Source organism: Antechinus flavipes, chromosome 4, assembly GCF_016432865.1.
Source record: "Antechinus flavipes isolate AdamAnt ecotype Samford, QLD, Australia chromosome 4, AdamAnt_v2, whole genome shotgun sequence".
Taxonomy (NCBI): domain Eukaryota; kingdom Metazoa; phylum Chordata; class Mammalia; order Dasyuromorphia; family Dasyuridae; genus Antechinus; species Antechinus flavipes.
This window is the reverse complement of record NC_067401.1, coordinates 82,364,861-82,387,353: the sequence shown is the minus strand read 5'-3', so window position 1 is coordinate 82,387,353 and position 22,493 is coordinate 82,364,861. Positions and strand designations below refer to the sequence as shown.

The following is a 22,493-nucleotide window of genomic DNA, read 5'->3' as shown; positions in this document are numbered from 1 at the left end:
TTGTGAAGTATACAGTTTATTTAACATTCCAATAATAAGCTGTATTTACATATTATATAAATGTATGAAGTCTTAATATAAAATAGAAAAAACTGCATGTGACTGAAGGAATCACACTCCATATGGAGTTACTTTACTTATTGAAGACCATTTATTTATGAAAATTTACAATAATTTATATAAATTATTTTTTTCCAAATTAGATGATTTTTAAGAATCCACACAATTCTGATGACTTTACAAACTGGGGGTATACATTAAAAACTTGAAAAAAAAAATTATAGCATCTTCCTGCGTAAAACTTGCTTTGGAAAGGAAGACAGTTTCCTTCTGTTCCTTCCATGAGTTTTTTCCGTTGTTTCTGTAGTCCTTCTTGGTTTGCTCTTGGGTGCTTCAACTGGGGTTGCCAAGGGAGAAATCAGCTTTATTTCCACAGGAGGAGGCGACCAAGAACCTTCTTTTTCTGTGGTTCTGTGAAAAGGGAAAGGAGAAAAATGGGGAAAACTTTAAAAATTTTTTGGATTTTTTTGCATGGTGATCATTACTGAACATACATTTTGTTTCGTTTATTTTTATTAGTTAATACTATCACACATGCAAAGATTTTCTGATTCTGCAATCTGCAAGCAATTAGCAGTACTTGTTTTGAACCCAGAGCTGAAGGGTGTTTCTTAGAATAGGCCTAACAAATGTCTGACAAGAGGAAAATTTCCTTTATTTTGCATGACTTTATTTATAAATATCTACATACCATCTGAATATTTCCCATAGATATAAATTTATGTATTAGAAATATGATCATAGCAAAGTAAATACCTTAGAAAATGGCACCAGGGATGAAGGGAAAACCTGGTTCCAAAGGTATCAATATGGAGATTTGATATGACAAGTTGTATGTTACTGAAACATGGTTCAGGAATGTGACAAGAAGGTTAGGTGGGCAACAAAGTGAGCAATACTATACTAGGAGTCAGTAAGACCTGAGGCCCAATTTCTGTATCAGATATTTACTAGCTGTGTGATCCTAGGTTAGTCATTTAACTACTTTATGCCCGTTTCCTCATTTGCAAAATTGCTATCATAATAGCACCCCCCACTCCCACTGTAGTGAGGATCAAATAAGACAGGATATAAAGTATTTTACAAATCTTTAAGTGTGACTACAAATGCTAGATATTTATTTCAGAACAGCCTACAGAAATGGCTTTAAAAATTCAGTCATTACACATATGGAAAAAGACACTGCTCAAACAAACCTAAAAGAAACCAGAACTTTAGGACATTTTCCAACTGAAGATTGTGTTTCTTGGGGAAAAAAGTGAAAATCAACAATTCTCTTTGCTGATGGCATAAATTTAAAAATGAAAGTTTTTGACCAGGATTTTAAGATTACCGATAAGTTCTCATACAGGGATCAAAACCAACATAAAAACTAGGAAAATTGTGGCATTTCACTAGAATCATGCTAAAAGGTATTAAAGAAAGCTTAACAGAAGAAAAATACTTGCTTTAAAACCCACTACTATGAAGTAGAGTCTACATAATTCATGGATGAATATGCAAACAGAGTCAAAAAGAATACTTTATGGCCACAGATCTTTACACAAGAGTTGTGTAGAACTTTGAATGAATTAATGCAGAGCAGAGTTAGCAGAAGAAGGAAAACAAGTTCTATAACTACAATATTAATTATAAATGGAACTCTGAAATTCAGACTTCAACTCTGATCAATGCAATGACCAATCATTACTCCAGAAGCCTGATAATGGTTCCCCTACTATTTCAAAAAGTAGTATACTAAAGGAACAGAATATGATGAAAGCATGGGCAAGGAAGTAAGAAGAGGGAGGGAAGACAGACAAGGAATTTGCAAATTACCCATAACTTTTATAAACATGCCAAGTCACTAATAAAAGAAATGTAAATAAGACAAGTTTCAAGGTTTCATTTCATTTCATATCCCATCAAATTAAAAAAAAAAAAAAGACTAAAACTGAAGATAGTCAAGGCTGATGGGCTATGGTACAGCAAAGTATGAGCAAATAATTAGTGGATTTGTGTATACATTCAGTCTGTTGTCCTTTTAATCCAGCAATTATACTATTAGATGTATACCCCCAAAGAAGTAAAAAACAAAAAATGAAAATCACAGCAGCACTTCCTGAGTTAGCAAACAAACAAACAAACAAAAAAAAAACACACCAAACCAAAAAAAAAAAAAAAAAACCAACACACACACACAACCCAGAAAAAAGAGAAATGAAAAATTATTGAAAAACAAGACAAAAATGTATATATCTACAACTCCCTCCCACCATTTACTTTGATATTTATAATTCATGTATTGTGTTGTAGGCCTTTCCTTTTAATTCTGAATCTATTTCATTCTGCTGCCCTTAAATTTTATGGATCAATTCTATTTACATAGACATTAATTGTGTATTTCCCTCCAACATATTCTCCTATACTCTCACTCCCAACCCTGCTCTATACAAGGTAGACAAAGAGAACAAAGCCAATTTACATTTGTTATCTAGAACAGCATAGGTCTGTTCCTATTGCCCTCCCCAACCTTTAATTACCTATTCCAATCCCTGATATTCAGTTCTTCAACTACCTCTTTTTTGAATTTTTCCTTTTTGATTCAATACCCAAATGTGTGCTTTATGATTATTTCTTCCTTGGATCTACCCTATTAAATGGTTTCTTCCTGTGCCTGCCCATTTTCTTAATGTGTTTAATGTATTTGTATACAACATAATGTATATTTCCAACTGTCCTATGTATAATTCAGAAAACAGTTGTGCTTTTTAAGAACCTCATTATCCTTCTTTCATTTTTGTATATCCTAATGAACTCTTAATGAAATTGTTAATTATTAATAACTAATAAAACTTTTTGTTTCTCTCCCTCATTTCTCCTAGCTAATTTTTTTATTACCGGCTCTTTTTGTCCTTGTGACATTTGAAGCCAATGGAGCCTTGAAGGACATTTCTTTCTTTTTATTCCATTTAGAAATCAAGTGCTTAACCAGAATCTGAGGCCCATCCAAATGCTCAAAAACCTGCTAACCTATTTGTTGAATTTCAAAGGTTCATTTTGTAAAAGAATTATACTTAAAATTAATAAGTTCAGTTGTAAACATATGGAATACAAGAGACATGACTCAATAATGGTTCATGTAAAAAAGAAAATCAGGCTAAAAATTCAGTGTGAGTTAATGGTATATTTATCCAATAAACCAAAGTTTTAAATTGTGTACTACATGCACTGTCCAACATAAGTACTGCTATATTTTTCTCACATTATACAGAATCTGGAATGTTTTACTCTGTGGAACTAAAGTTTTAAGAGTTAACAAAAATGATAGTGTCTAGTAGGAAAATTAGAATAGTGGAAAAATCTCTAAATATGATATATGAAGATCAATGGGAATTTTTTAATGAGAAAATATGCAATTTGTGGCCATGATGACATAATAGCTAACTCCTTACCCCTTGCACTACTAAGAATATGCTAATACAATAATGCCATATAATCATAATACTAATATTATTATGCTCCTTTAAATAAATATCTACTATGTTACCAGGCACTGCTATATTCTGGGGATTCAAAGAAAAATGAAAAAGTTGCTAGTTCAAATAAATAGCAGAATGAGCACAGAGCTGTTGTTTTATGTTTTACATTCTGTAAATAATTATAACATGATAGAAGCTGGCTTTCAGGAATTGACATTAGGTTTGTCAACAAAACATTCTCATACAGATACCCAAAATTAATTAGAAAGTTCCAATTCTTAGTACAGTCTAATTTTAATATGAAAAGAGATGTTAGATTGCTGAAAATTTTTCCATACTTGCTTGCTTTTGTTTTTGTTGTCCTGATTCGTTTTACTTTTTGCTTTTCCGTGGTTTCTACTGATTTGGGGTCACTTTCAACTGGTAATTCCTTTGAATTAAAAAGTAAAAAAGTGAGCTTAAACCACTGTAAGTACATTTATCACATTATGAAAACTAACAAAAAAAACTAAATGACAATTACTTTTAATATTGTTACATTCTCAGCTGTCAGCAATTGCCAGGATTATTTGGCACAAAGGGCAAAATTTTCAAATAAAAAGTGAGGCAGCTTTGTGTTTTTAATATACTTAAAATTGCCATTGGGGACATGCCTCAAAGGGGAAAAAATGTATTTTGAAGGATGAAAATCAGCAATAATATAATTCTTACCAGTTCTTTTACAATCCGTGAAAGTTCAGATGCCTGTTTTCGTGTGGTCCTCAAAGTCGGGGGTGAGAAGACAAACTGAGAGGACAAATCTGAAACTAGGCCTTTCAACTGTACAGTGGTTTCTATTTTTTGAGCTTAAAAAAAAAAATCATAAATACACAGTTAAATTTAAGTGCAAACAACTATGAATAGAAAAAAAAAAAGTTTAGAGAAAATAATGTTATAAAGCTGCAAGCACCTTCATCTATACCTGAAGCTAGCATTTATCCAAAAGTGTATTACATTTTAAATCATTGTCATAAAAGCTGTATTGGACAGAAGAGTGCAGCAGTGGGAATAATTCCAAGAGGCAGTGTGTGTGATAGGGTAGAAAGAACACTATACATGGAGCCAGAGAATCTGGGTTTAAAAACTTGATCTACATTACTAACTATTACCTCCATGATCTGAGATAAATCCCCTGAACTTTCTGGTCCTCAGTCACCTTATCTGTAAAAAGAAGAGTTGGACCAAAGGATTTCCAAGGACCCTATTTCCAAATCTATAGTTTTCTTTCCTAAAGTCATTTTAATTTGACTTAATCCTAATTGAGTAAGAGTTTATAATGTTTCAGACAACTAGAAAGCTGTTTAAATGTTCTACTCTGTTATTTTACTCTTCTCTACCCCCTAATCAATATTTAAGATCAATAGCATTAATATATTATTCATCCATGTATATTATCTGATTTATGCCTTTATGGGAATAAAATTAGATCAATGTCGTGACAAAGTTAAAAGTTTAAAACCTTTGTAACTCACTTTGGACTTTACACTATAATATGTAAAGATAAGCAGAAATGATGATGATGTCAACAAAGGGGCTAAGTAAGCAAAAGATATGACTGTGTCTCAAAGAAGCTAAAATCAAGGCTTATCATGGAGAAATCAAAATGGAACAACTGAGAACCAGATCTCTTTTGTACCTATATACAGACATTGTTATTGAAGAATCTGACTTGTCTTTCCTTTCTATTCATGAAAGAGATCTCCGAGATTAATACAAGTATTTCAGAAGGATATTCATTTATATACCTGTGAAAGAAAATTCTTAAATATACATCGTGATCATTGTGTATACCCTGAGGTGAGTTTTGACACCACCCCCATGTATTTTGCTTTTAAAAACACTCAGATTTAAAAACAAAACAAAAAAAACATCTCCCACAAATAGTAAAATGACAACTCAGGTCTTAGAAGGCCAAATTTTCTTTCTTTTACTAATCTAGTATTCATGACAATAAAAACTGGACATTTATTAAAACCGACAAAACTAGTATAAAACAACAGAGGCTTTTATAAGTACAAAATTCATGTTTTAAAGAATGCAAATAAATAAAACTTTATTTTACATAAAGTGCTTAGATTTACTTCTGATTTTACATAAATTCTCAAATTTACTTCTATGGTTCTCTATAACAACTCCCTTCTCTTATTTCAAATTTACTCAAAGGATGTATTTTAGAAATCACATAAAGATGACATTGCCCTAGAAAAACATCAACAGTTATTTTTTCCTCTCAATAGAAATTAGCTTGGTGTCTGTGCCAAATTTAACAGACATCATCAACATTTGTTGTCTCTTGCACCAAAAACCTGGTTTTGCCTTAAATAAAAACTCATTAGCCATTGGATAATATATCTAAATTTAATTTACTGACTCAGAATAAGGAAATAAAACTAAATTTCATCATAAACATTACCTTGGCAAATCAAAATGCACATAAAAAACATTGGACATTTAATAATTTTTGTTCTTTAAACATTTCCTAAGTGGAAGCAACTGTACTTTCCATCATACTTTAGGCAAGAACAAATTTAACTAATTACCCTAAAAGCTCTCTTCTACATTCAGTATGGAACATAACTGACATTCAAAAGAGAATTTACATGGGGGCCACAGAATTTAAACAACCTAAACTTTTTTTTGACTCTCCTAACTGATATACAACATAGCAAACAATTTAATGGGAAATTTTTTTTTCTACACAAATGTAACACCACATATGTCATATATAGCATGTGCATCACAGTGCTTAAGATATTTTAAGTTAGAGGATATAAAAAAGGAAAATTTTTCTAAGCCTAGAAAAGGACATTTTTGGAGTACTGTCATTGGAGAGGTTGAAAGTAGTTCTCAGGAGTTTTGAAACTAGTGTTTTTGAGGAAAAACTAATTATATAACTTAATTAGGGATATACAGGAAGTAATGAACAAAGCTCAATAACTCACTTTAAGAGACAAGAGAGAATGGGAAAAAAAGGAAAGGTGAGACTAGGGGCATCAAAATTAATTCAAGATAAAAAATATGTTGCTTAAAGCATGAAATAATATAATTAGTAAAAAAAATTAGTATATATTAAGTGGAAATATATACACAAAACTATTTGAGTTAAAAAAAAAACAAAAAAACTAGTTTTGGCTTATGAACAGCCAAAAAAAGTAAAGGGGAAGGGGGGAAGGGTAGGAACAATTAAAAATATATTTTAAAGTCCTTAGTGAAATGTATAGAAATGGTACCTAGCATAAATCATTTGGGAACATAATATATAAAAACCCAGTGATTTGAAAAAAGTAACTTTCAATCAGTAGAGAAATAAACCACAAGTACTAAAAGTAAATGAAACCAATTTTTAAAAAGTATAATCATTCTTAAATAATAAATTTTAGTTTTCATATAGTTAAGTCTTAAAACAATCCCATGCATGAAGGCTTATTTTAAGTTTTAGACTCTGAATGGAATTTATTTTGGTCTGATATCAAAAAAAATTGTGTACCTCTTGTCTTCCGTGTAACTTTTGAAACAGGTGAAGAAAATAAAAAAGACTCAGTTTGGGGGTCAGAAAAGTTAGGAAAAATAATTGTCTTGCTGGATCTAGTCCTTGTATTACGAGATGAGTTGGTCAATCCATTATCAGCATGCAGTATTTTTTTGCTTTTGGAGTCTTTGAGTATAATTTCTTCATCTGTGCTTCCTTCTGATATTGAAGGAAGTTTATTTTTTCTCCTTTGATTTCCAGTCACTTTTGTCAACTTTTTCTTAGAACTCAGTGGTGTAGTCGGTCCTTCATCTGATGATAAAGGATTATTTTCTAAAGTTAGTTTTCCTAGATTATTATTACCAGTTTTACTTGAGGTAATTCTTGTAGATCTTCTTGGGGTAACAGGAGTCTGTTTTATCTCAGAACTAATTTCTTGAATATCTTTATCCTCTGATGGATTTACTCTTTTTGGTCTGCCCCTTTTCTTAGGTGTAGCTGGTGTCTTGAACTCTGTTTCAAAAGTCAATTCAGATAAATCAAGTTTAGAGTGCTCTGGAGATGAGGTGTTATTCATTCTCCTTCTGCTTCTCCCACTCTGTTGGACAGGGTGCTTCTCTTCATTGGATGCACCATCTTGATTAGGACCAACATTTTCAGAGAGTTCCATATCAACACTTCTCAATTTCTTCCTACTTCTGCCAGGACTGACTGCTAATTTAGCTTTCTCGTCATTTAATAATTCACTACTTTCTGGCTCCTCTACAGATTTTTTTGTTCTTCTCAAAGTTCTTCTTGTAACAGTAGCTTCTTTACTATAGGGAGTTTCTTCATTTGATGATTCAGAAAGCTGAGACGATTTCATCCTTAATTCTCTCCGGGAAGTAGTGGAGTCTTGTAATTCCTGTTCAATAGCAATTTTTAATGTATTCAGATTAACATTTTTTTTCCTTCCTCTCCTAGGAGTAATAGAATCCTGGGATATTTTCTGAGAATCTGCTTCAATTTCAGCAAAGGCACTTTCAGATATCTCAGATTTTTCTTTTGTTTTTCTGGTACTTCTTTTTATAGCAGAAAGTTCTAGTATTTCAGGTGTTGGAATGTCTGCAGATTTTTCCTCAGGTATTGATCTGGACTTAAGATTTTTGATGCTTTGCCCTCTTGTTCGTATTCTGGAAGGTATCATGTCAATGCCTTGGCTATCTAACTCTACTAGACTTGTTTCCTTTTCTGTCTTGGTGGAACGCATTACCTTTTGAGTTATTAAAGGCATGGTTTCAAGGATAGTTTGTTCCACTGAATCTGAAGCAAATTCTTTACTCCTTGTGTCTTTAATGACATCTAGTAAATTTTCAGCAATAGCTACTTTAATTGGTTCTGGCACATATGGTAATGTCTCCACATCATTTTGGGACTCTTGATCATTTATTCTGACAGATGCCAAACCTTCAACATGCCCATGTTTATCACTGTCATTTTCTTTCTCAGCTGCTGTATTAGCTGTTTTAGCTGACACATCAGATGTGACACAATCTCCTGTTTCAACTTCTCCTTCTTCACCTTCCAATATCAAGGTAAAGTTGCTCTGAGCCACAAAAAGCTCTCCATCCACTTCAGCCATATCACACTCAACAGAGTCTTTATTATCAGGTAAGCCACAAGTGAACTGTTGTTCAATGGTATCAAAGTTATATTGAAGGTTTAGAGTTCTTGAAGGATACAACTCATTCAATGAAAGTGTCCCAGCCTCTTCTCCTGATGTCATGGTTTCAACTTTTTCATGTTCAATCACCTAAAATATATTAAAATATAAAATCTGTTAAGAAACATTTCCACAAATTAACTCAAAGACTTAACAAGGGTCTCGGAATCAGTTTTACCCTAACTTTTTAATCACAAACTAGATAATCAGATAAACTATATAAGAGATACACCTACAAAACACATAATCAATCATGGGAGTTTGCACATTTTAGTCAATAAAGCTAAATAGGAAAATTTTTGTTTCCGCAGCTGGACAGATTGTATCCTTTAGAAAAAATAGCTTCAATTTCTAAAGTTTTGTAATAATAGTTATGAGGAGAATGAAGAGCACTTAAAATACTATTCTACTGAAGGGGATAAAAGGTAAAGAGTACAGGAAGAGAATCTAAGGGAAAACAAAGTACTTCATTTCATTAATTTAATCAACATTTAATTAAGCTCATACAAACTAAGTTTTGGGAAAAATACAAATAGTAAATAAGACAAGGTCGCTGCCTTCATGGAGCTGATAGTTTAGTAGAGTTATCCATATACAATAGACTATAACATAATATGAACATAAGGGGTATAAAGTACTATGTGAGGTGTCTCAGCAGAGGAAAGAGAAAATATTACTTCCAAATAATCCCCATATGACTTAACAACTATTCATACTTTCTAAATAGAATGATTCCCATAAGGTTGAAGAAGAGTTCACCTACATATAAGCTCCCTTGGGCTAGCCTCAATCCTCTTCCCTTTGGCTGGGACTGCATAAACCATGAAATTCCTAAGGCTTTCAAGTTGAGTACCTCTCTTCTAGGGGTTTGGTGGAAGAAGGAATGGTCCTTGCATTTACCTTTTGGTAAGGGAAGGGGAGAAAAAGGAGGAAGTAGAAACAATAGAGATCTCCTGACCAAGTAGGTAGAACATTATTACCCATCACTGAGAACATAGCCAGTTTCCCATTTCCCAAACATTCAGTTAGAATAATAGAATGGCAATTCTTAGGAATAAAATTTCTCTCCCGTTCATGCCATCACCACAATTTCATCAGCATTTCAATTTCAACTTGAAGAAATGCGGATTCAGGTATACTCTCTTTTTGTTAATTAGTAAAATATAGCTAAGTGCCATGGATTTGGCTATTCAGGATACCATGAAAGTGACCAGACAAATCATTTTTAAAAAGAGCTAAAACATCACAAATGCATTAGTTTTTAATAGAACAAAAAAATAAAATAAAAAAGGTTTCATTTGAAATGCTTTATGCCCGCATGTCATTGATGTCACTACTGCCCCCCTGAAAAAAGATTGACTTGATAGGATTCCAAAAACTAAAAATCATAACAAACAAAAAAACCCCTCAAAAGGTTCTTAGTATAAACAAATTCAATAATATCTGGTTGAATACTTCAGTAGAATAAAAATCATTCTGAATTATTTTTTCTTGTATATAGTCACTAACTGATTATGTCTAAAAACTTCAAGTATCAATTGGGTACCAAGAAAAAAACTTCTTCATAGACGCTGATTTTGTTGTTTGATAACCTCTTAATTTTCATAAAATTGGAGGTATAAGGAAATGGTGATTCAATTTTTCTGATCAGTATATATTACTCAAAAGGTAAACAGATACAATATATAACAGAAACACACTCCCTCATTAATAGTATGTAATAAATTATCAAAACTAAGATGGAAAAAATGGACAGATCCAACTGACCTCATATAGATAGTTCAAAATGTGGGAAACATTTTCTTACATGAATTTCTTGAGATTCACTGTCAGAACTGTCAGAAACTGATGGTTTTTCTTCTGGTAAATTAGCATTTTCTTTTGGTGCATCAATCTCTATTTCATAATCTTCCTTTAAATCTAAGGCTATTTCTTGTTTGAATGTATTTTCAAAGATGTTGGTTGTAGGAATTTCAGAAGTAACAGGCCCAGAACTTTCACTGACATGGAGGACACTCATCACAGCTGAAAGACAGGGATAATCATTAATTATCTAATTTGATGAATATGAAATTGGGAAGAAGAAAATTTACTGGTATTCAACTTATTTTTAAAACTTATATAATCCTCAAGAGTAAGCTAGTTTTATGAATAATATCAACCTCTTTTCTATCACTGACATTTCTTCCTAAAAAAAGCACATAAGCTGAAATGTACTTTGCATTTTTTCTTTCAACTACCACTTTTGATTAAAACATAAATACCTTTTTTGTTTCAAACAATAATATGACTTGTGAACTAAGGAACTCAAATGCCTGTCCTTTAACCAGTCATTAACCAGAACTGTTGAAGTTCATTTAACACGTCCCTTTTGGCAAATGGATATCCTGATTCAAATAGTATCATGTCACAAAAGGTTTACTCCAGACTGGTTTTTTCCCCTTGGCGAACAAAACAAAACAAAAACCTGGCTCATTTTCTTATGCAAAAGAGAATCCAACTATTAAGAAAGAATATAGTCTTTTGTCCCATGTTTATGTAAACATCAGTGGTACCCTCATCACTCTTCAATATTACCTTTTTCTTATTTTTAATTTCTTCTCTTTCTCCAAAACTACTGCTGAGAGTAGGCACTATCAGTCTTACCCTTGCTATTGGCACTTAATGCAAAAAAGCTTGCTAAATTTCTGTCCTAAGGTTACATTTCACTCTCATAACTATAGATAAAATCAGTTTCTTAGATTTTTAAAAAATCTGTACAGCCATAAATGACTAGATGAACAAAGAATGGAATAATTGTCACGGCCTAACTTGGCTCAGGTAGCTTTGCCAGCTGTGAATTAATGAACTGGCCGACTCCTTTTTGTATATCATACAGCAGCAATGCCTACAAGTATCATGCCAAAATATTATCTACCAAATGCTATGACTAATATTGTGAAAAAATAGAGAAATGACCAACGACACTTTTAAAATAAGAGTGTATATATTCTTCTTACTTTGCCATCCTTCAACTAAAAAGAGAATGGATAGAAAAAGAGAAAACAAATAGGTACGATTCTTCCCACTCTCCTCTGTTCATTTCTTATCCCAAAGAAAATAAAGGCTTTATTTCCAGACAATACTAGAATATATCTGACTAAACTTTTAGAGTATTATAAACTGCACAATACATACATTCATTATTTGCTCCTGTTATTCCAACTGTAGTAGTACATATTTCATCAGATAATTGTTTTTCATCCAAAAGTGGCAACTTGGGCTCCTGGGTGAAGATTTCCCTTTTGAAACAGAATCACAGTATTGTGTTAAAATGTTCAATACATGTGTTTATGGATTTATGTGGCTTTTGTTAATTCTATGTTTATGATAAAATACAAGAATAAAAACATATCAGAGATGCTGAAAGTTTAAATGATCAAAACCTTCATTTAACAAACTGTGGATGCAAAAGTTAAAATAATTTCAATTAATATTATTATGAATTGCAGGAGCTATATACAACTCTTTATAACATTTTCCCTCACTCTTATTTTCTCTTACTTCACTATGTGCTTACCAATTATAGTAACATCAGTTGTTACTGTATTTTCATATAAAACAACATATTCAATAGTAATAAAAGTAAATTCTTTTTTACTCAATAAATTTACTAGGTGCCATATATTGTGTGAGGTACTGAGAATGCAAGTACAAAAAATGAAATAATAACATTTTTTAAACTTTAAAACACCATTACTGAACGTGCAAAAAAGTTGACATGCATTAAGGTTCTGGTTTAAATTGTTACGTATGTATTCAATTCTAGAAATCCATGGCAAATTTCTTGATTCAACAACTGTTTATTAAACGCCTTGCACAAAGCACTGTGGGAGTGGGGGGAAAAGTATTAGTACATGGTCCCTATTAATAAATATCAGTGGAAAAGGTTTTGGATAGGTAGTCATGAGGACCTAGAAGTAAAATACACCTATCAATCTATGCAACTTTTAAAATGAACGCTAGATATAAAACTTACTCCTAAATCTGTGATACTCTGAACATAGTGAGAGATAAACTTAGAATAACAGGAAGTCTTAAGGGCTATTCTAAGAGCTGAATTTGAGTTGCAGTTCCATCACTTAACCTTGGATGAGTCGCTCAATCTCAGTATTTACATTTTTTCAGTACAACAGAGAATACTAGCACCAACCACACCAGCATATCATCTTTTTAGATGTTCAATAATAGTATTTTAAAATATTTTTACCTTTTATTCCTGTACCTTCATTTATATTTAAAGTATCTTTTAACATTAAAACTCTTTATAATCTGGCATATCATTAAGAATGTTGCACTGCCCAATGTCATTTTACCTCATTTTACATTATTGCAACATCATGAAAATCCATTTTTATATCACTATACATTTAGTTTATGAAACTGTTTTCTGGGATCCAATTAACAAAATTAGTCAAGGTATTGATGGCAAATAATGCAATGTCATATACACATATGAATGAGATAGATTATTAGAAGTAAAAACAACAACAACATATATACAATCAGTACTATAAAAGTATCTAGATGGGATGGATTAGAACAGAAGACTGTATTTCTGGGGTAAATGAGAGTGAAGTATGAACAGATCTAGAGGACATTCTAGATTGAGAGAATACTATTACCAAGAACTAAGAGACAGGATAAAGATGTCCTACCAGGTTAGAGTGGAAGGTTTTCCTTGGGGAATGGTGGGAGATAAGGAAATATAGTAACTGAGGGGCTGAGAGTTGTAAATATTAATCTGAAAAGTTGAGACAGGAGAGAGACATAATACACACACTTTATTTTAAGAAAAGCAATATGGTATCATTATACTAGATGGATCTGAATTACATGCATGGCCATCACAAAGTTACTGTAAAACCAAGATGACCAAGGCCTGGTATAGGCTGGGAGCAGAGATCTTTTGATGATCATATGTGATCATAGATTTAGTGCAAAAAAGGTCATCAAAAGCCAACTAGTCTAAGCCTATTAAAGAGAAGGATATTTAGGCCCAGGGAGATATACTGACTTGCCCATTGTCAAAAATGTAATAAGAGACAGAGGTGGGAATTGAATAGCAAGTCCTCTAACAATAATCCATTAATTTTTTTCCTCTACAAACATCTCTTCTGTTCTGCCTCCTCTGTTCCTTAACTAGGATGAGTTAAGACAATGAAAGTTTAGAATGGCGCAATGGATAGAGTGCTGGGATTGAAGTCAGGAAGACTTATTTTGAGTTCAAATTTGGTCCTCAGACACTTACTAGCTGTGTGACCTTAGGTAAAGTCACTTGATCCTGTTTGCCTCAGTTTCTTCATCTGTAAAATGAGCAGGAGAAGGAAATAGCAAACCATTCCAGTATCTCTGCCACAATAATCTCAAATCGGGTAATGAAGAATCAAAGTATAGAAAGAGTGATGGTGCTACAATCAGCAATACTAGGACCAAATTGTATCTTTGGCATACTAGATGTGCTATCTTGAACAAATCAGTTAGCTGATTCTCAAGGAAATATGGAGCACATATTTACTAAGTCATAAATAAAATGCTGATCTATCTAGGAAGAACATGTTCTCATAATCTTCATTATATGGCATCACAGAGCTTTCGTTATTTATGTATTAAGATCTGAACCTACTGGTTGTTAAAAGGAATTCCCACAGATATTTCCTGTATAAGCACATAAGCAAAGAAAATGAGGAAATCATATAATGGATTTTAAATGATATATAAACGATTTGGATATAGACTATAAGAACTAACTGCATTAGCTATTTCTTGTCCTTAGCATGAATAAGTGATTCTTCACAATGATAAAGTTTCATAAAACAAAAATCTTTAACAAAAAAGATCTGTTTACCTTGTAATAGCTATGAAAGCAGTTTTTCATTAGCTAATTAGGCTTCATGAATAGTTACTATGGTACAATTTTTTAAAGTCCAAAAGATTTTAAACTTATTTAATGAGTCACTCAATTCAATACACAATAAAAACAAATTACAGTACCGAGCAATAAGACAATTTTGATAATCTTGTGCTGTTAACTGTAATGTGTATTTTTGATCTTGAAGTAACAGTTTAGGTCCCACCTCTTCCACAAAGCCTTCCCCAGCTACTCCAATTCATACTGATCTTTCTTCTGTGAACTCCTGAAGCACACAATTGAGCACATTATTATAGATGAGATGAGACTATTTAGTAATGATACTGATTTTCATGTATGCTTTGGGGAATTAATATCACTACCTTAGGTGTTCCAGGGACTATTATTTTACTTTCTTTAATTTTTATGGAGCATCTACTAAATCTTGTGCTGACTTGTTCTCCCCCCAATATTGCTAAAAGAATGTAAATTCTATGTATTTTGTCCCCTGAAGAATTTATGGAGAGTGAAAGGAGATGGTAGTTTCAGGAAGAAGCAAACAATACATATGAATTCTTAATATATCAGCCTGAATCAAAACCAAAACCAAAATACTCCCCCATAAAACCTATCAATTAGAAAATGGGGTTAACAGGTATCCCTATATAGATGGATAAGCTTATACTTATTCACATATTAGGTTATCCCCAGAGAATCTGTTCAACATTTAGTTGAAAAAATGAAAAGAATTTTAATTTGGAAAGAAGATGAGGATAATTTTGGAGCCTTTATTGAGGGGTTACTGGGAATCAGAGATACAAGGCAGCATGAAATAAACAAACAAATAAATAAATAAATAGGAAAAGTAGATAGATCTGGCCACTACCCATTTTTTCCAAAACAAAATAAAGCAACATTTTTTCTAAATTTTTCTGTTTGGTCATCCCTATCTTTTCTATTTCTTAACAATACTATATTATATTAGAAACTGAAGTACAAGGACTTCATGCATAAGAGAATTCTACTATCATATAAGATGCATTTAAAAATGTTATTTTACATCACAATCTTGTTGGTTCACACCAGCCATTTTGTACTGGCACCATACTATATATTGTACTCTCCACAGTATATTGTACTATAACAGGAGCCATATGAACTTTCTGATTAAAATCAAGAGATAGCAGTGTCCAGTTTGGGAAAGAAAATTGGCAGCAATAGTGGGACTAAATCTTGTAATGTGATCATGCTTCCTATACTGGTGTACTAGTCGGAGAATGTATAGTACTCAATTGAACTCAATTGAAGTCCTTCTTAGAGTCAAAGAAAAGAGAAATAAAGAGACTAAAAATTATGGACTGCTTTTGGAAAGAAAGCTTTTCCTCCAACTAAGCAAATCTATCTAGAGAAAATTTACTACAATCAAAATGAAGACCTCAAAGATTTAAGTAAAATGTAGTAAAAGCAAACACTGTTTTTGAACAACATCCTTTTTATGTTTATCATCTTATTAAAAAATTTCCCTTAAAATCTTTTAGTGGCTTGATTTTTTTTTTTTTTTGGGGGGGGGAAGATATTGTGTGTCAACTGAGGTTAAATAAAACTTGCCTGGGATCACACAGCTAATAAATGTTAAGTGTCTGAGGCAGCATTTGAATTCAGATCTTCCTGACTCCAGGGGTGCTCTATCCACTGAACCTTCTAGCTGCCCCTTGGTTTGTTTTTTACAATATTTATTTTTCTTCAAAAAACTTACCTTTCCTGTTCTGATAAGGCACAAGGTGAAGATTCAGAAACTTGAACAAAGCTTGGGGGATTTAATTCTGAAATTTCAGCTACTGAAACTGAGACCAATTTGTTTTCATCCTCTTTCAAAACACCTGTAAATTACAAATGGTTAATAGTTACCTATCTTCCACCACTTATTTATGTAAAAGTTTAGTATAATTTTCTTTGGAAAGACAATATAATATAATCATATAACTATAGAGTAGAAATTAGGAAGAAATTCGTCCTGCTTCTGTTACTAAACTAAAACTTTTGAAAAATCATTTAATCTTTTTGACTTCATTTTCCTCATTTGTAAGATGAACCAATTAAGGTACAGGATAGTAAAGATCCTTTTCCAGCAGGAACTTTCTATGCTTTTATTAAATTAAAATGGAAAATTTTAATTTGCAACTATGATACTATTTTATATTAATGTCATTTATATGATTTCACTTTCTAGATAGTGAAAATAACCTTAATTTAAAATTTTAGTCCTTTTTTCTTTTAAAAATACAATGAACACAGCATTTAACCTTTCTAATGATTTATTGTAATCAGAACCATAATAAGGTTTGGAAGACTGACTCTTCAAATTAAATAATTGGAGACTTTAATTTAAGTTATTTTCCTAGCTTTTCCTCTGTTTCAGAGGTAATAAAACAGCTGTTATTTCTTGTTACTTCAGTTTCTACTTCATTTCTGATTTGCTGCTTTTAATCTACTAGTGAGATTAAGAAATCATATAATCACATTTGTTAAAACTATGAGATCATAAATACCATATAATATTTTATGCAAGATGCTATGGTTACAGACATCACCAGATTGTGCTTCTTGTTCAAATTCTTCAGCAATGGGGAAAAAAAAAGAATTTCCCCAAATCTATTATTATTTTCACAAATGATAAGTTTTCTTTAGAACTTGAATTTAATGGGCAAAGATTTCTATATTGTCAATATATTAGTCAATAGATTAAACAACATACCAATTTGCTCTTCTGTCCCTGAAGAGAGTTCTGTTGGCCCAGTACCTTCGTTGTCATTCTCTTCCTTCTGTATTTCCAAATTACCAGTTAAATCAGCTGAATTGTTTGCTGGCTTAGAAAAAATGAAAATAACATCATCATCATCCTCCTCCTCCTCCTCCTCTTCTTCTTCATCATCATCATCATCATCATCATCATCATCATCATCAACATCTTCATCCTCTTCTTCTTCTTCATCATCATCATCATCATCATCATCTTCATCTTCATCTTCAATGTCATCTGGCAATGGAGCAACCTCATATCCCAAGGTGGTCTGGGGAAAACTGGTGTTCTCAGTAGTCATTTCTATTTTCTCTGTGTTTTCTATGGGTGAATTCTGTGTTAATTCAATTGTCTCTTCTTGATCCTCTTTTTGTCCACTAGGGACCAAAGATGAAGTCTTATTTTTGCTCTTCAACCACACAGTCTCTGAATGAACTCCACATTTATGCAAAGGTGAGGGCACAAACAATTTTGCTTTATTGTCTTCTGTAACCTTTTAAATTAAAAAAAAAAATTAAGGAGTTAAATTTTCAAGTAAAAATAATGTCAATCAAAGCTACATAAAATTGTCTGATGGTTAGTTAACTTTACTTGGGTAAGACTAGTATGGTGCTTCCCCCAATTTGGCCAGTTAATGTTCCTACTTTTCTGCCTTCTAAAACTCTGCCTCACATTTGCCTTTAGGGTTGTCTAAAAAAGCTATGACTTATGAACCCAAAACAGAAATTTTAATATTGCAATCTTCCAAAAAGCGAGATATTTTTGAGTATGTGAACTTCAAATCACATTATAATGCAAACTATCAAAGAGATCAGAAATGATATGCTTATATAATTTAGAAAGATAACCACTGAAAAAGTTGGGGGGGGGAATTTTCTGGATGTAAAGAGAAAAGACAGTCTAGACTCCAAGAAACTGTTTTTTGAGAAGGAGAGTTGTGTAAAATTTAAGAGTGTTAATAGGCATTTTAAAAAGTACTGCATTTTATAACATGCTGAAAAATTTCTGCACAATCAAAATTAATGCATCAAATCTAGTAAGTTGTTCCCATGAGAAAGCCTTTTTCCAACAGATAAACAATGACTAGCCACTGGGCTTCAGGTTACTAATAAGAGACATTAAAATACAACAACCTTTACACCCAGCAAAATGGCAAAAAAGACAAAAGACAGAAATAGTTAATGTTGGAGGTGTTCTGAGAAAATAGGAACATTAGTGCACTACTGGTAGAACTGTGAATCATTTGTGAATATTATCATGAATATAAATCATGAAAATAAAGTAACTAAAATGTTCCTAATTTTTGGCCCAGAGATTTCAGTACTAAGCTTATACCACAAAATAGGTTCCCACACATATACCAAATTTATAGTAGCACTTTTTATGACAATAAAGAACTGGAAATAAAGTGCATGGCCCATTAATTGGGGAATGGCTAAGCAAAGTGGCACATAAAATTAATGCACTATCACTGTGATGTCAATATGCAGAGGATAGAAAATCCCACTATAAAGGTGGGGAGGTCCATGAGTGTGGTATATTGTCTGTTTTAGACTTTTTGATGTATTAATTGAATATGCTGATTTTTTTCTTTTAAAAAATTATTTACAAATTAATAAAACAAATGGAATGGTTCTGAAGAGAAAGGAGAAGAGCACCAACAATTACATTAATAATTTGTTTAAAACAGCAATAACTACTGAGAGACAGTGTGATAGAGTGTAGATAGATTGACACATTCTGACTGAGTGACCCTGGATTCACTCAGTCTCTCAATGCTTTAGGCAATTCTCAAGATTTTTATGAGTTGCAAAATCAGTTATTTTGATTTGGTAGAGTTTTCTCATCAGAGAATTCCCTATGTCAAAAAAAAATCACAAATTTAATCCCTATCAATAAATTATCATGTAAAAGCATGAGATTAATGTGAAATTCATATCAATTCTTTTCTCTGCTTATAAAAAACTGGCTTCAATGCAAAATCATCTTTTCTTCCCACTAGAATAGCCCAGAAACCAAGTTCCATTCCTAATTTACAAGGAACATTACACAGGTCATAAATGTACTTCCTAAGAAAAAAAGCATCAGGACCAGATGGATTTACAAGTGAATTCTACCAAACATCAAAAATCAACGAATTTCAATAGTAAATAATTATTTGGAATGATAGGCAAAGGAGTTCTATATCAAATTTCTTTTATTTTTCCTAAAGCAGAAAGAAGAAAACCAGAGTAAGAAAATTATAGACCAATTTCACTAATGAATAAATGCAAAAATGCTGAATAAAAATACTAGCTAGGAGACTACTATAATATACCACACAAAAATTATACATTATCACCAGGTGAAATTTATACTAGGATTACAGGGCTGGTTCAATATAAGGAAAATCACCAACATAATTGATTTTTATCAATAACAAAAGAAACAAAAACCCTATGATTATATCAAAAGATACACAAAAGGCATTTGATCAAATACAATACTTAAAAACATTTGAAATAAAATGATGGAGGGAGAGAAGACAGACTTTTAAGTTGGAGGCACTTAGACCATAAATACAACTTTTACAATAATAAATTTAATAATTTAAAAAATAATAAAAAGGATAACAAAAAAGGAAATCAAATAATCATATATACATTTTTCATCACCACCAGTTTAACTTTTAACTATTTTAATAAAACTACTGCTTTAACTACTATATAGAGTTATAAGGGAAGTACTAAATAAAATACACTGCAGTAAATAAACATAATGTATAATTACCTCCACCAAACATTCTCCAGTATTCCATTTTGTAGTTACATCTTCTTCCATGAAGGAGATCCTAGTTTCTTTTGCACGTGGAGTAGGGGTTACAGATCTTCCAGGGGATCCAGAAGGAGATGCTAAAGGTGTTGTACGAAGACTAGATCTTAAGATGGAATGAGGCGTAAACTCAGGCAATCCAGCAGCAGAAATAGATGTAGCCAAAGCTTTAGCTCTCTATAGGAAAAGAAATAAAATTTCACTGTTAAAACCCACTTTAAAAATCGATTTTCATAAATATATGTGGAAAAGCACTCAATTCAAAAATGATGTGTTTCAATTCAAACCAAATAAGTTAATTAAAATAATTAATCAAAAAGTTCTAATGCTAAAATATTTCTGAATAAAAAAATTGTGTTACCTTTATTTTCTTATTATTGGTGTTGCTAATAATACTAGGATAATTTGAAATGAAATCAACAAAATGTTGGGTGTATTTCCCAAAAAAACACTTTATTCAATAAAAATGTACTTCCCCCAAATTATCTTTAAAAAAAAAAAAATAAAAAGTACTTCCAAAGTTCGTGAAAATAATTTTTCCTTTAGCATTTTAAAATATTCTTTCTGTGATCCTCTTTAAAATATTAAGTAATTTACAAACTGAATAGTGCAAAGACACATAAACTTCAGCCTTCATCCTAACCAAAATATCATGAATTTAAGTAATTGTGAATTAATAAGAATTTTTACATACAAATACAAAGAACAATAAACTTGAGTTTAAAAAGTATTTCTGAATCACTTGGCTTAATTTATGTAAAATATAAACAATTATGGCCCATCAATCAATGGCATATATTTCTCTACTTTCATCTTAAATTACCTAATTTTAAAAAATGGTTAAAATGGAGAGAATATTCAAACTAAAATTAAGCTTTCTGAGGTCAAAGACTTAAAAGAGTACTTTTTATTCTCTTAGAAAACGAACAGGATCTTGCACATGGTAAGCCCTCGATAAATATTTATCGAATTTGGTGAAAGCGAAAAAAATCTCCCAATAAAAAAACACTTTGAATTTTTTATGGTGCTTTAGATGGACTGTTAGGTGGTACTGTGGATAGAAGGCCAGGCCTGGAGTCAGCTCATCTTCCTAAGTTAAAATGTGGCCTCACAAACCAGCGTATAATTCTAGGCAAGTCACTTTTAACCCTATATACCTTGGTTTTATTTTATAGAGCTGGAGAAAGAAACAGCAAATCGTTCCAGTATCTCTGCCTCAATAATCTCAAAGGGAGTAATGAGGAGTCAAGACACAACTGAAATGACTGAACAACTAACAAGGCAAAATCTCAAGTTTTCCTGACTATGACTCCAATGTCCATTTTGGGACACTGGAATTTCAGGTAGATATGAACCAAAATCAAAATCACTCTTCTAGAATTCGGCAGGACAAGAAAAATATAAATCAAAGGAAAAGGAAAAACTGTTTCCTTTAAAATAGGTGTGTTTATTTTTAAATTGGGGGACAAAACATGGACTCCATTTTACAAAAATGAGACATTCTGTATGCAACAGATTTATACTTATATCCAGAGTAGACTAATCTAATGACTGGCATAGAGTAGGCACTTAATGCTGGTCCCATAATTTTGGAAATCAATCTAGTTGCTCTTCCAAATTCCCAAATTTTGATGAAGGTACCATCATATTTCCATTGTCCCAGATTTGTAACTTTCATTTTTCTAGACTCTTCTTCTTACTCTTCTGTATCCAAACAGGTGTCAAACTTTGCCATTTTAACGTCTACAATACATCTTGCCTTCATCATCCTTTGCCTAGATTTTTTTCCTAAACAGTATTTTATTTTTCCAAATACACATAATTTTCAACATTCATTTTTTGTTAGGTTTTTGATTTCCAAATTTCTTCTCCCTCTCTCCTCTATGCTCCCTAAAACAGCAATCTGACACAGGTTATACATGTACAATCCTTTTCAACATTTTCATATTTATCATGTTGTACAAGAAAAAAGAGACCCAAAGAGAAAAAACACACAAGAAAAGTAAAGTAAAGAAATTTTAAAAAGGTGAAAATACTATTCTTTGTTCCACACATTCAAATCTTTATTTATAGTTGTCTCTCTGAATGCAGATGGCATTTTCGATCTGAAGTATATTAGAATTGTTTTGGAGCACCCTCTGCCATCATTTTAACAATAAACACCCTAATAGTATTAAGTACTCTTGCCTCAAGTCTTTCTCCATTCCCCGTCAGAATAAGTTGACCATCTTTATTACCTTTAGTCTAAAATATAATCTCTT

General features: G+C 31.9%; 1 protein-coding gene across 1 annotated transcript in view; it reads right to left on the bottom strand.

Annotated features, from left to right (window-relative positions):
• The window catches only part of AHCTF1 (AT-hook containing transcription factor 1), an 82,660-nt gene continuing 60,167 nt past the window's right edge, over nt 1-22,493 (bottom strand). Inside the window, exons 27-35 of the mRNA XM_051993442.1 lie at nt 20,191-20,409; nt 17,377-17,914; nt 16,378-16,501; nt 11,909-12,012; nt 10,539-10,756; nt 7,048-8,821; nt 4,233-4,366; nt 3,860-3,951; nt 1-471 (exon numbers count right to left, since the gene is read on the bottom strand). Of these exons, the coding sequence (XP_051849402.1) occupies nt 279-471; nt 3,860-3,951; nt 4,233-4,366; nt 7,048-8,821; nt 10,539-10,756; nt 11,909-12,012; nt 16,378-16,501; nt 17,377-17,914; nt 20,191-20,409 (3,396 nt within the window). The 3' untranslated portion in view covers nt 1-278. The remainder of the gene's footprint in view (nt 472-3,859; nt 3,952-4,232; nt 4,367-7,047; nt 8,822-10,538; nt 10,757-11,908; nt 12,013-16,377; nt 16,502-17,376; nt 17,915-20,190; nt 20,410-22,493) is intronic.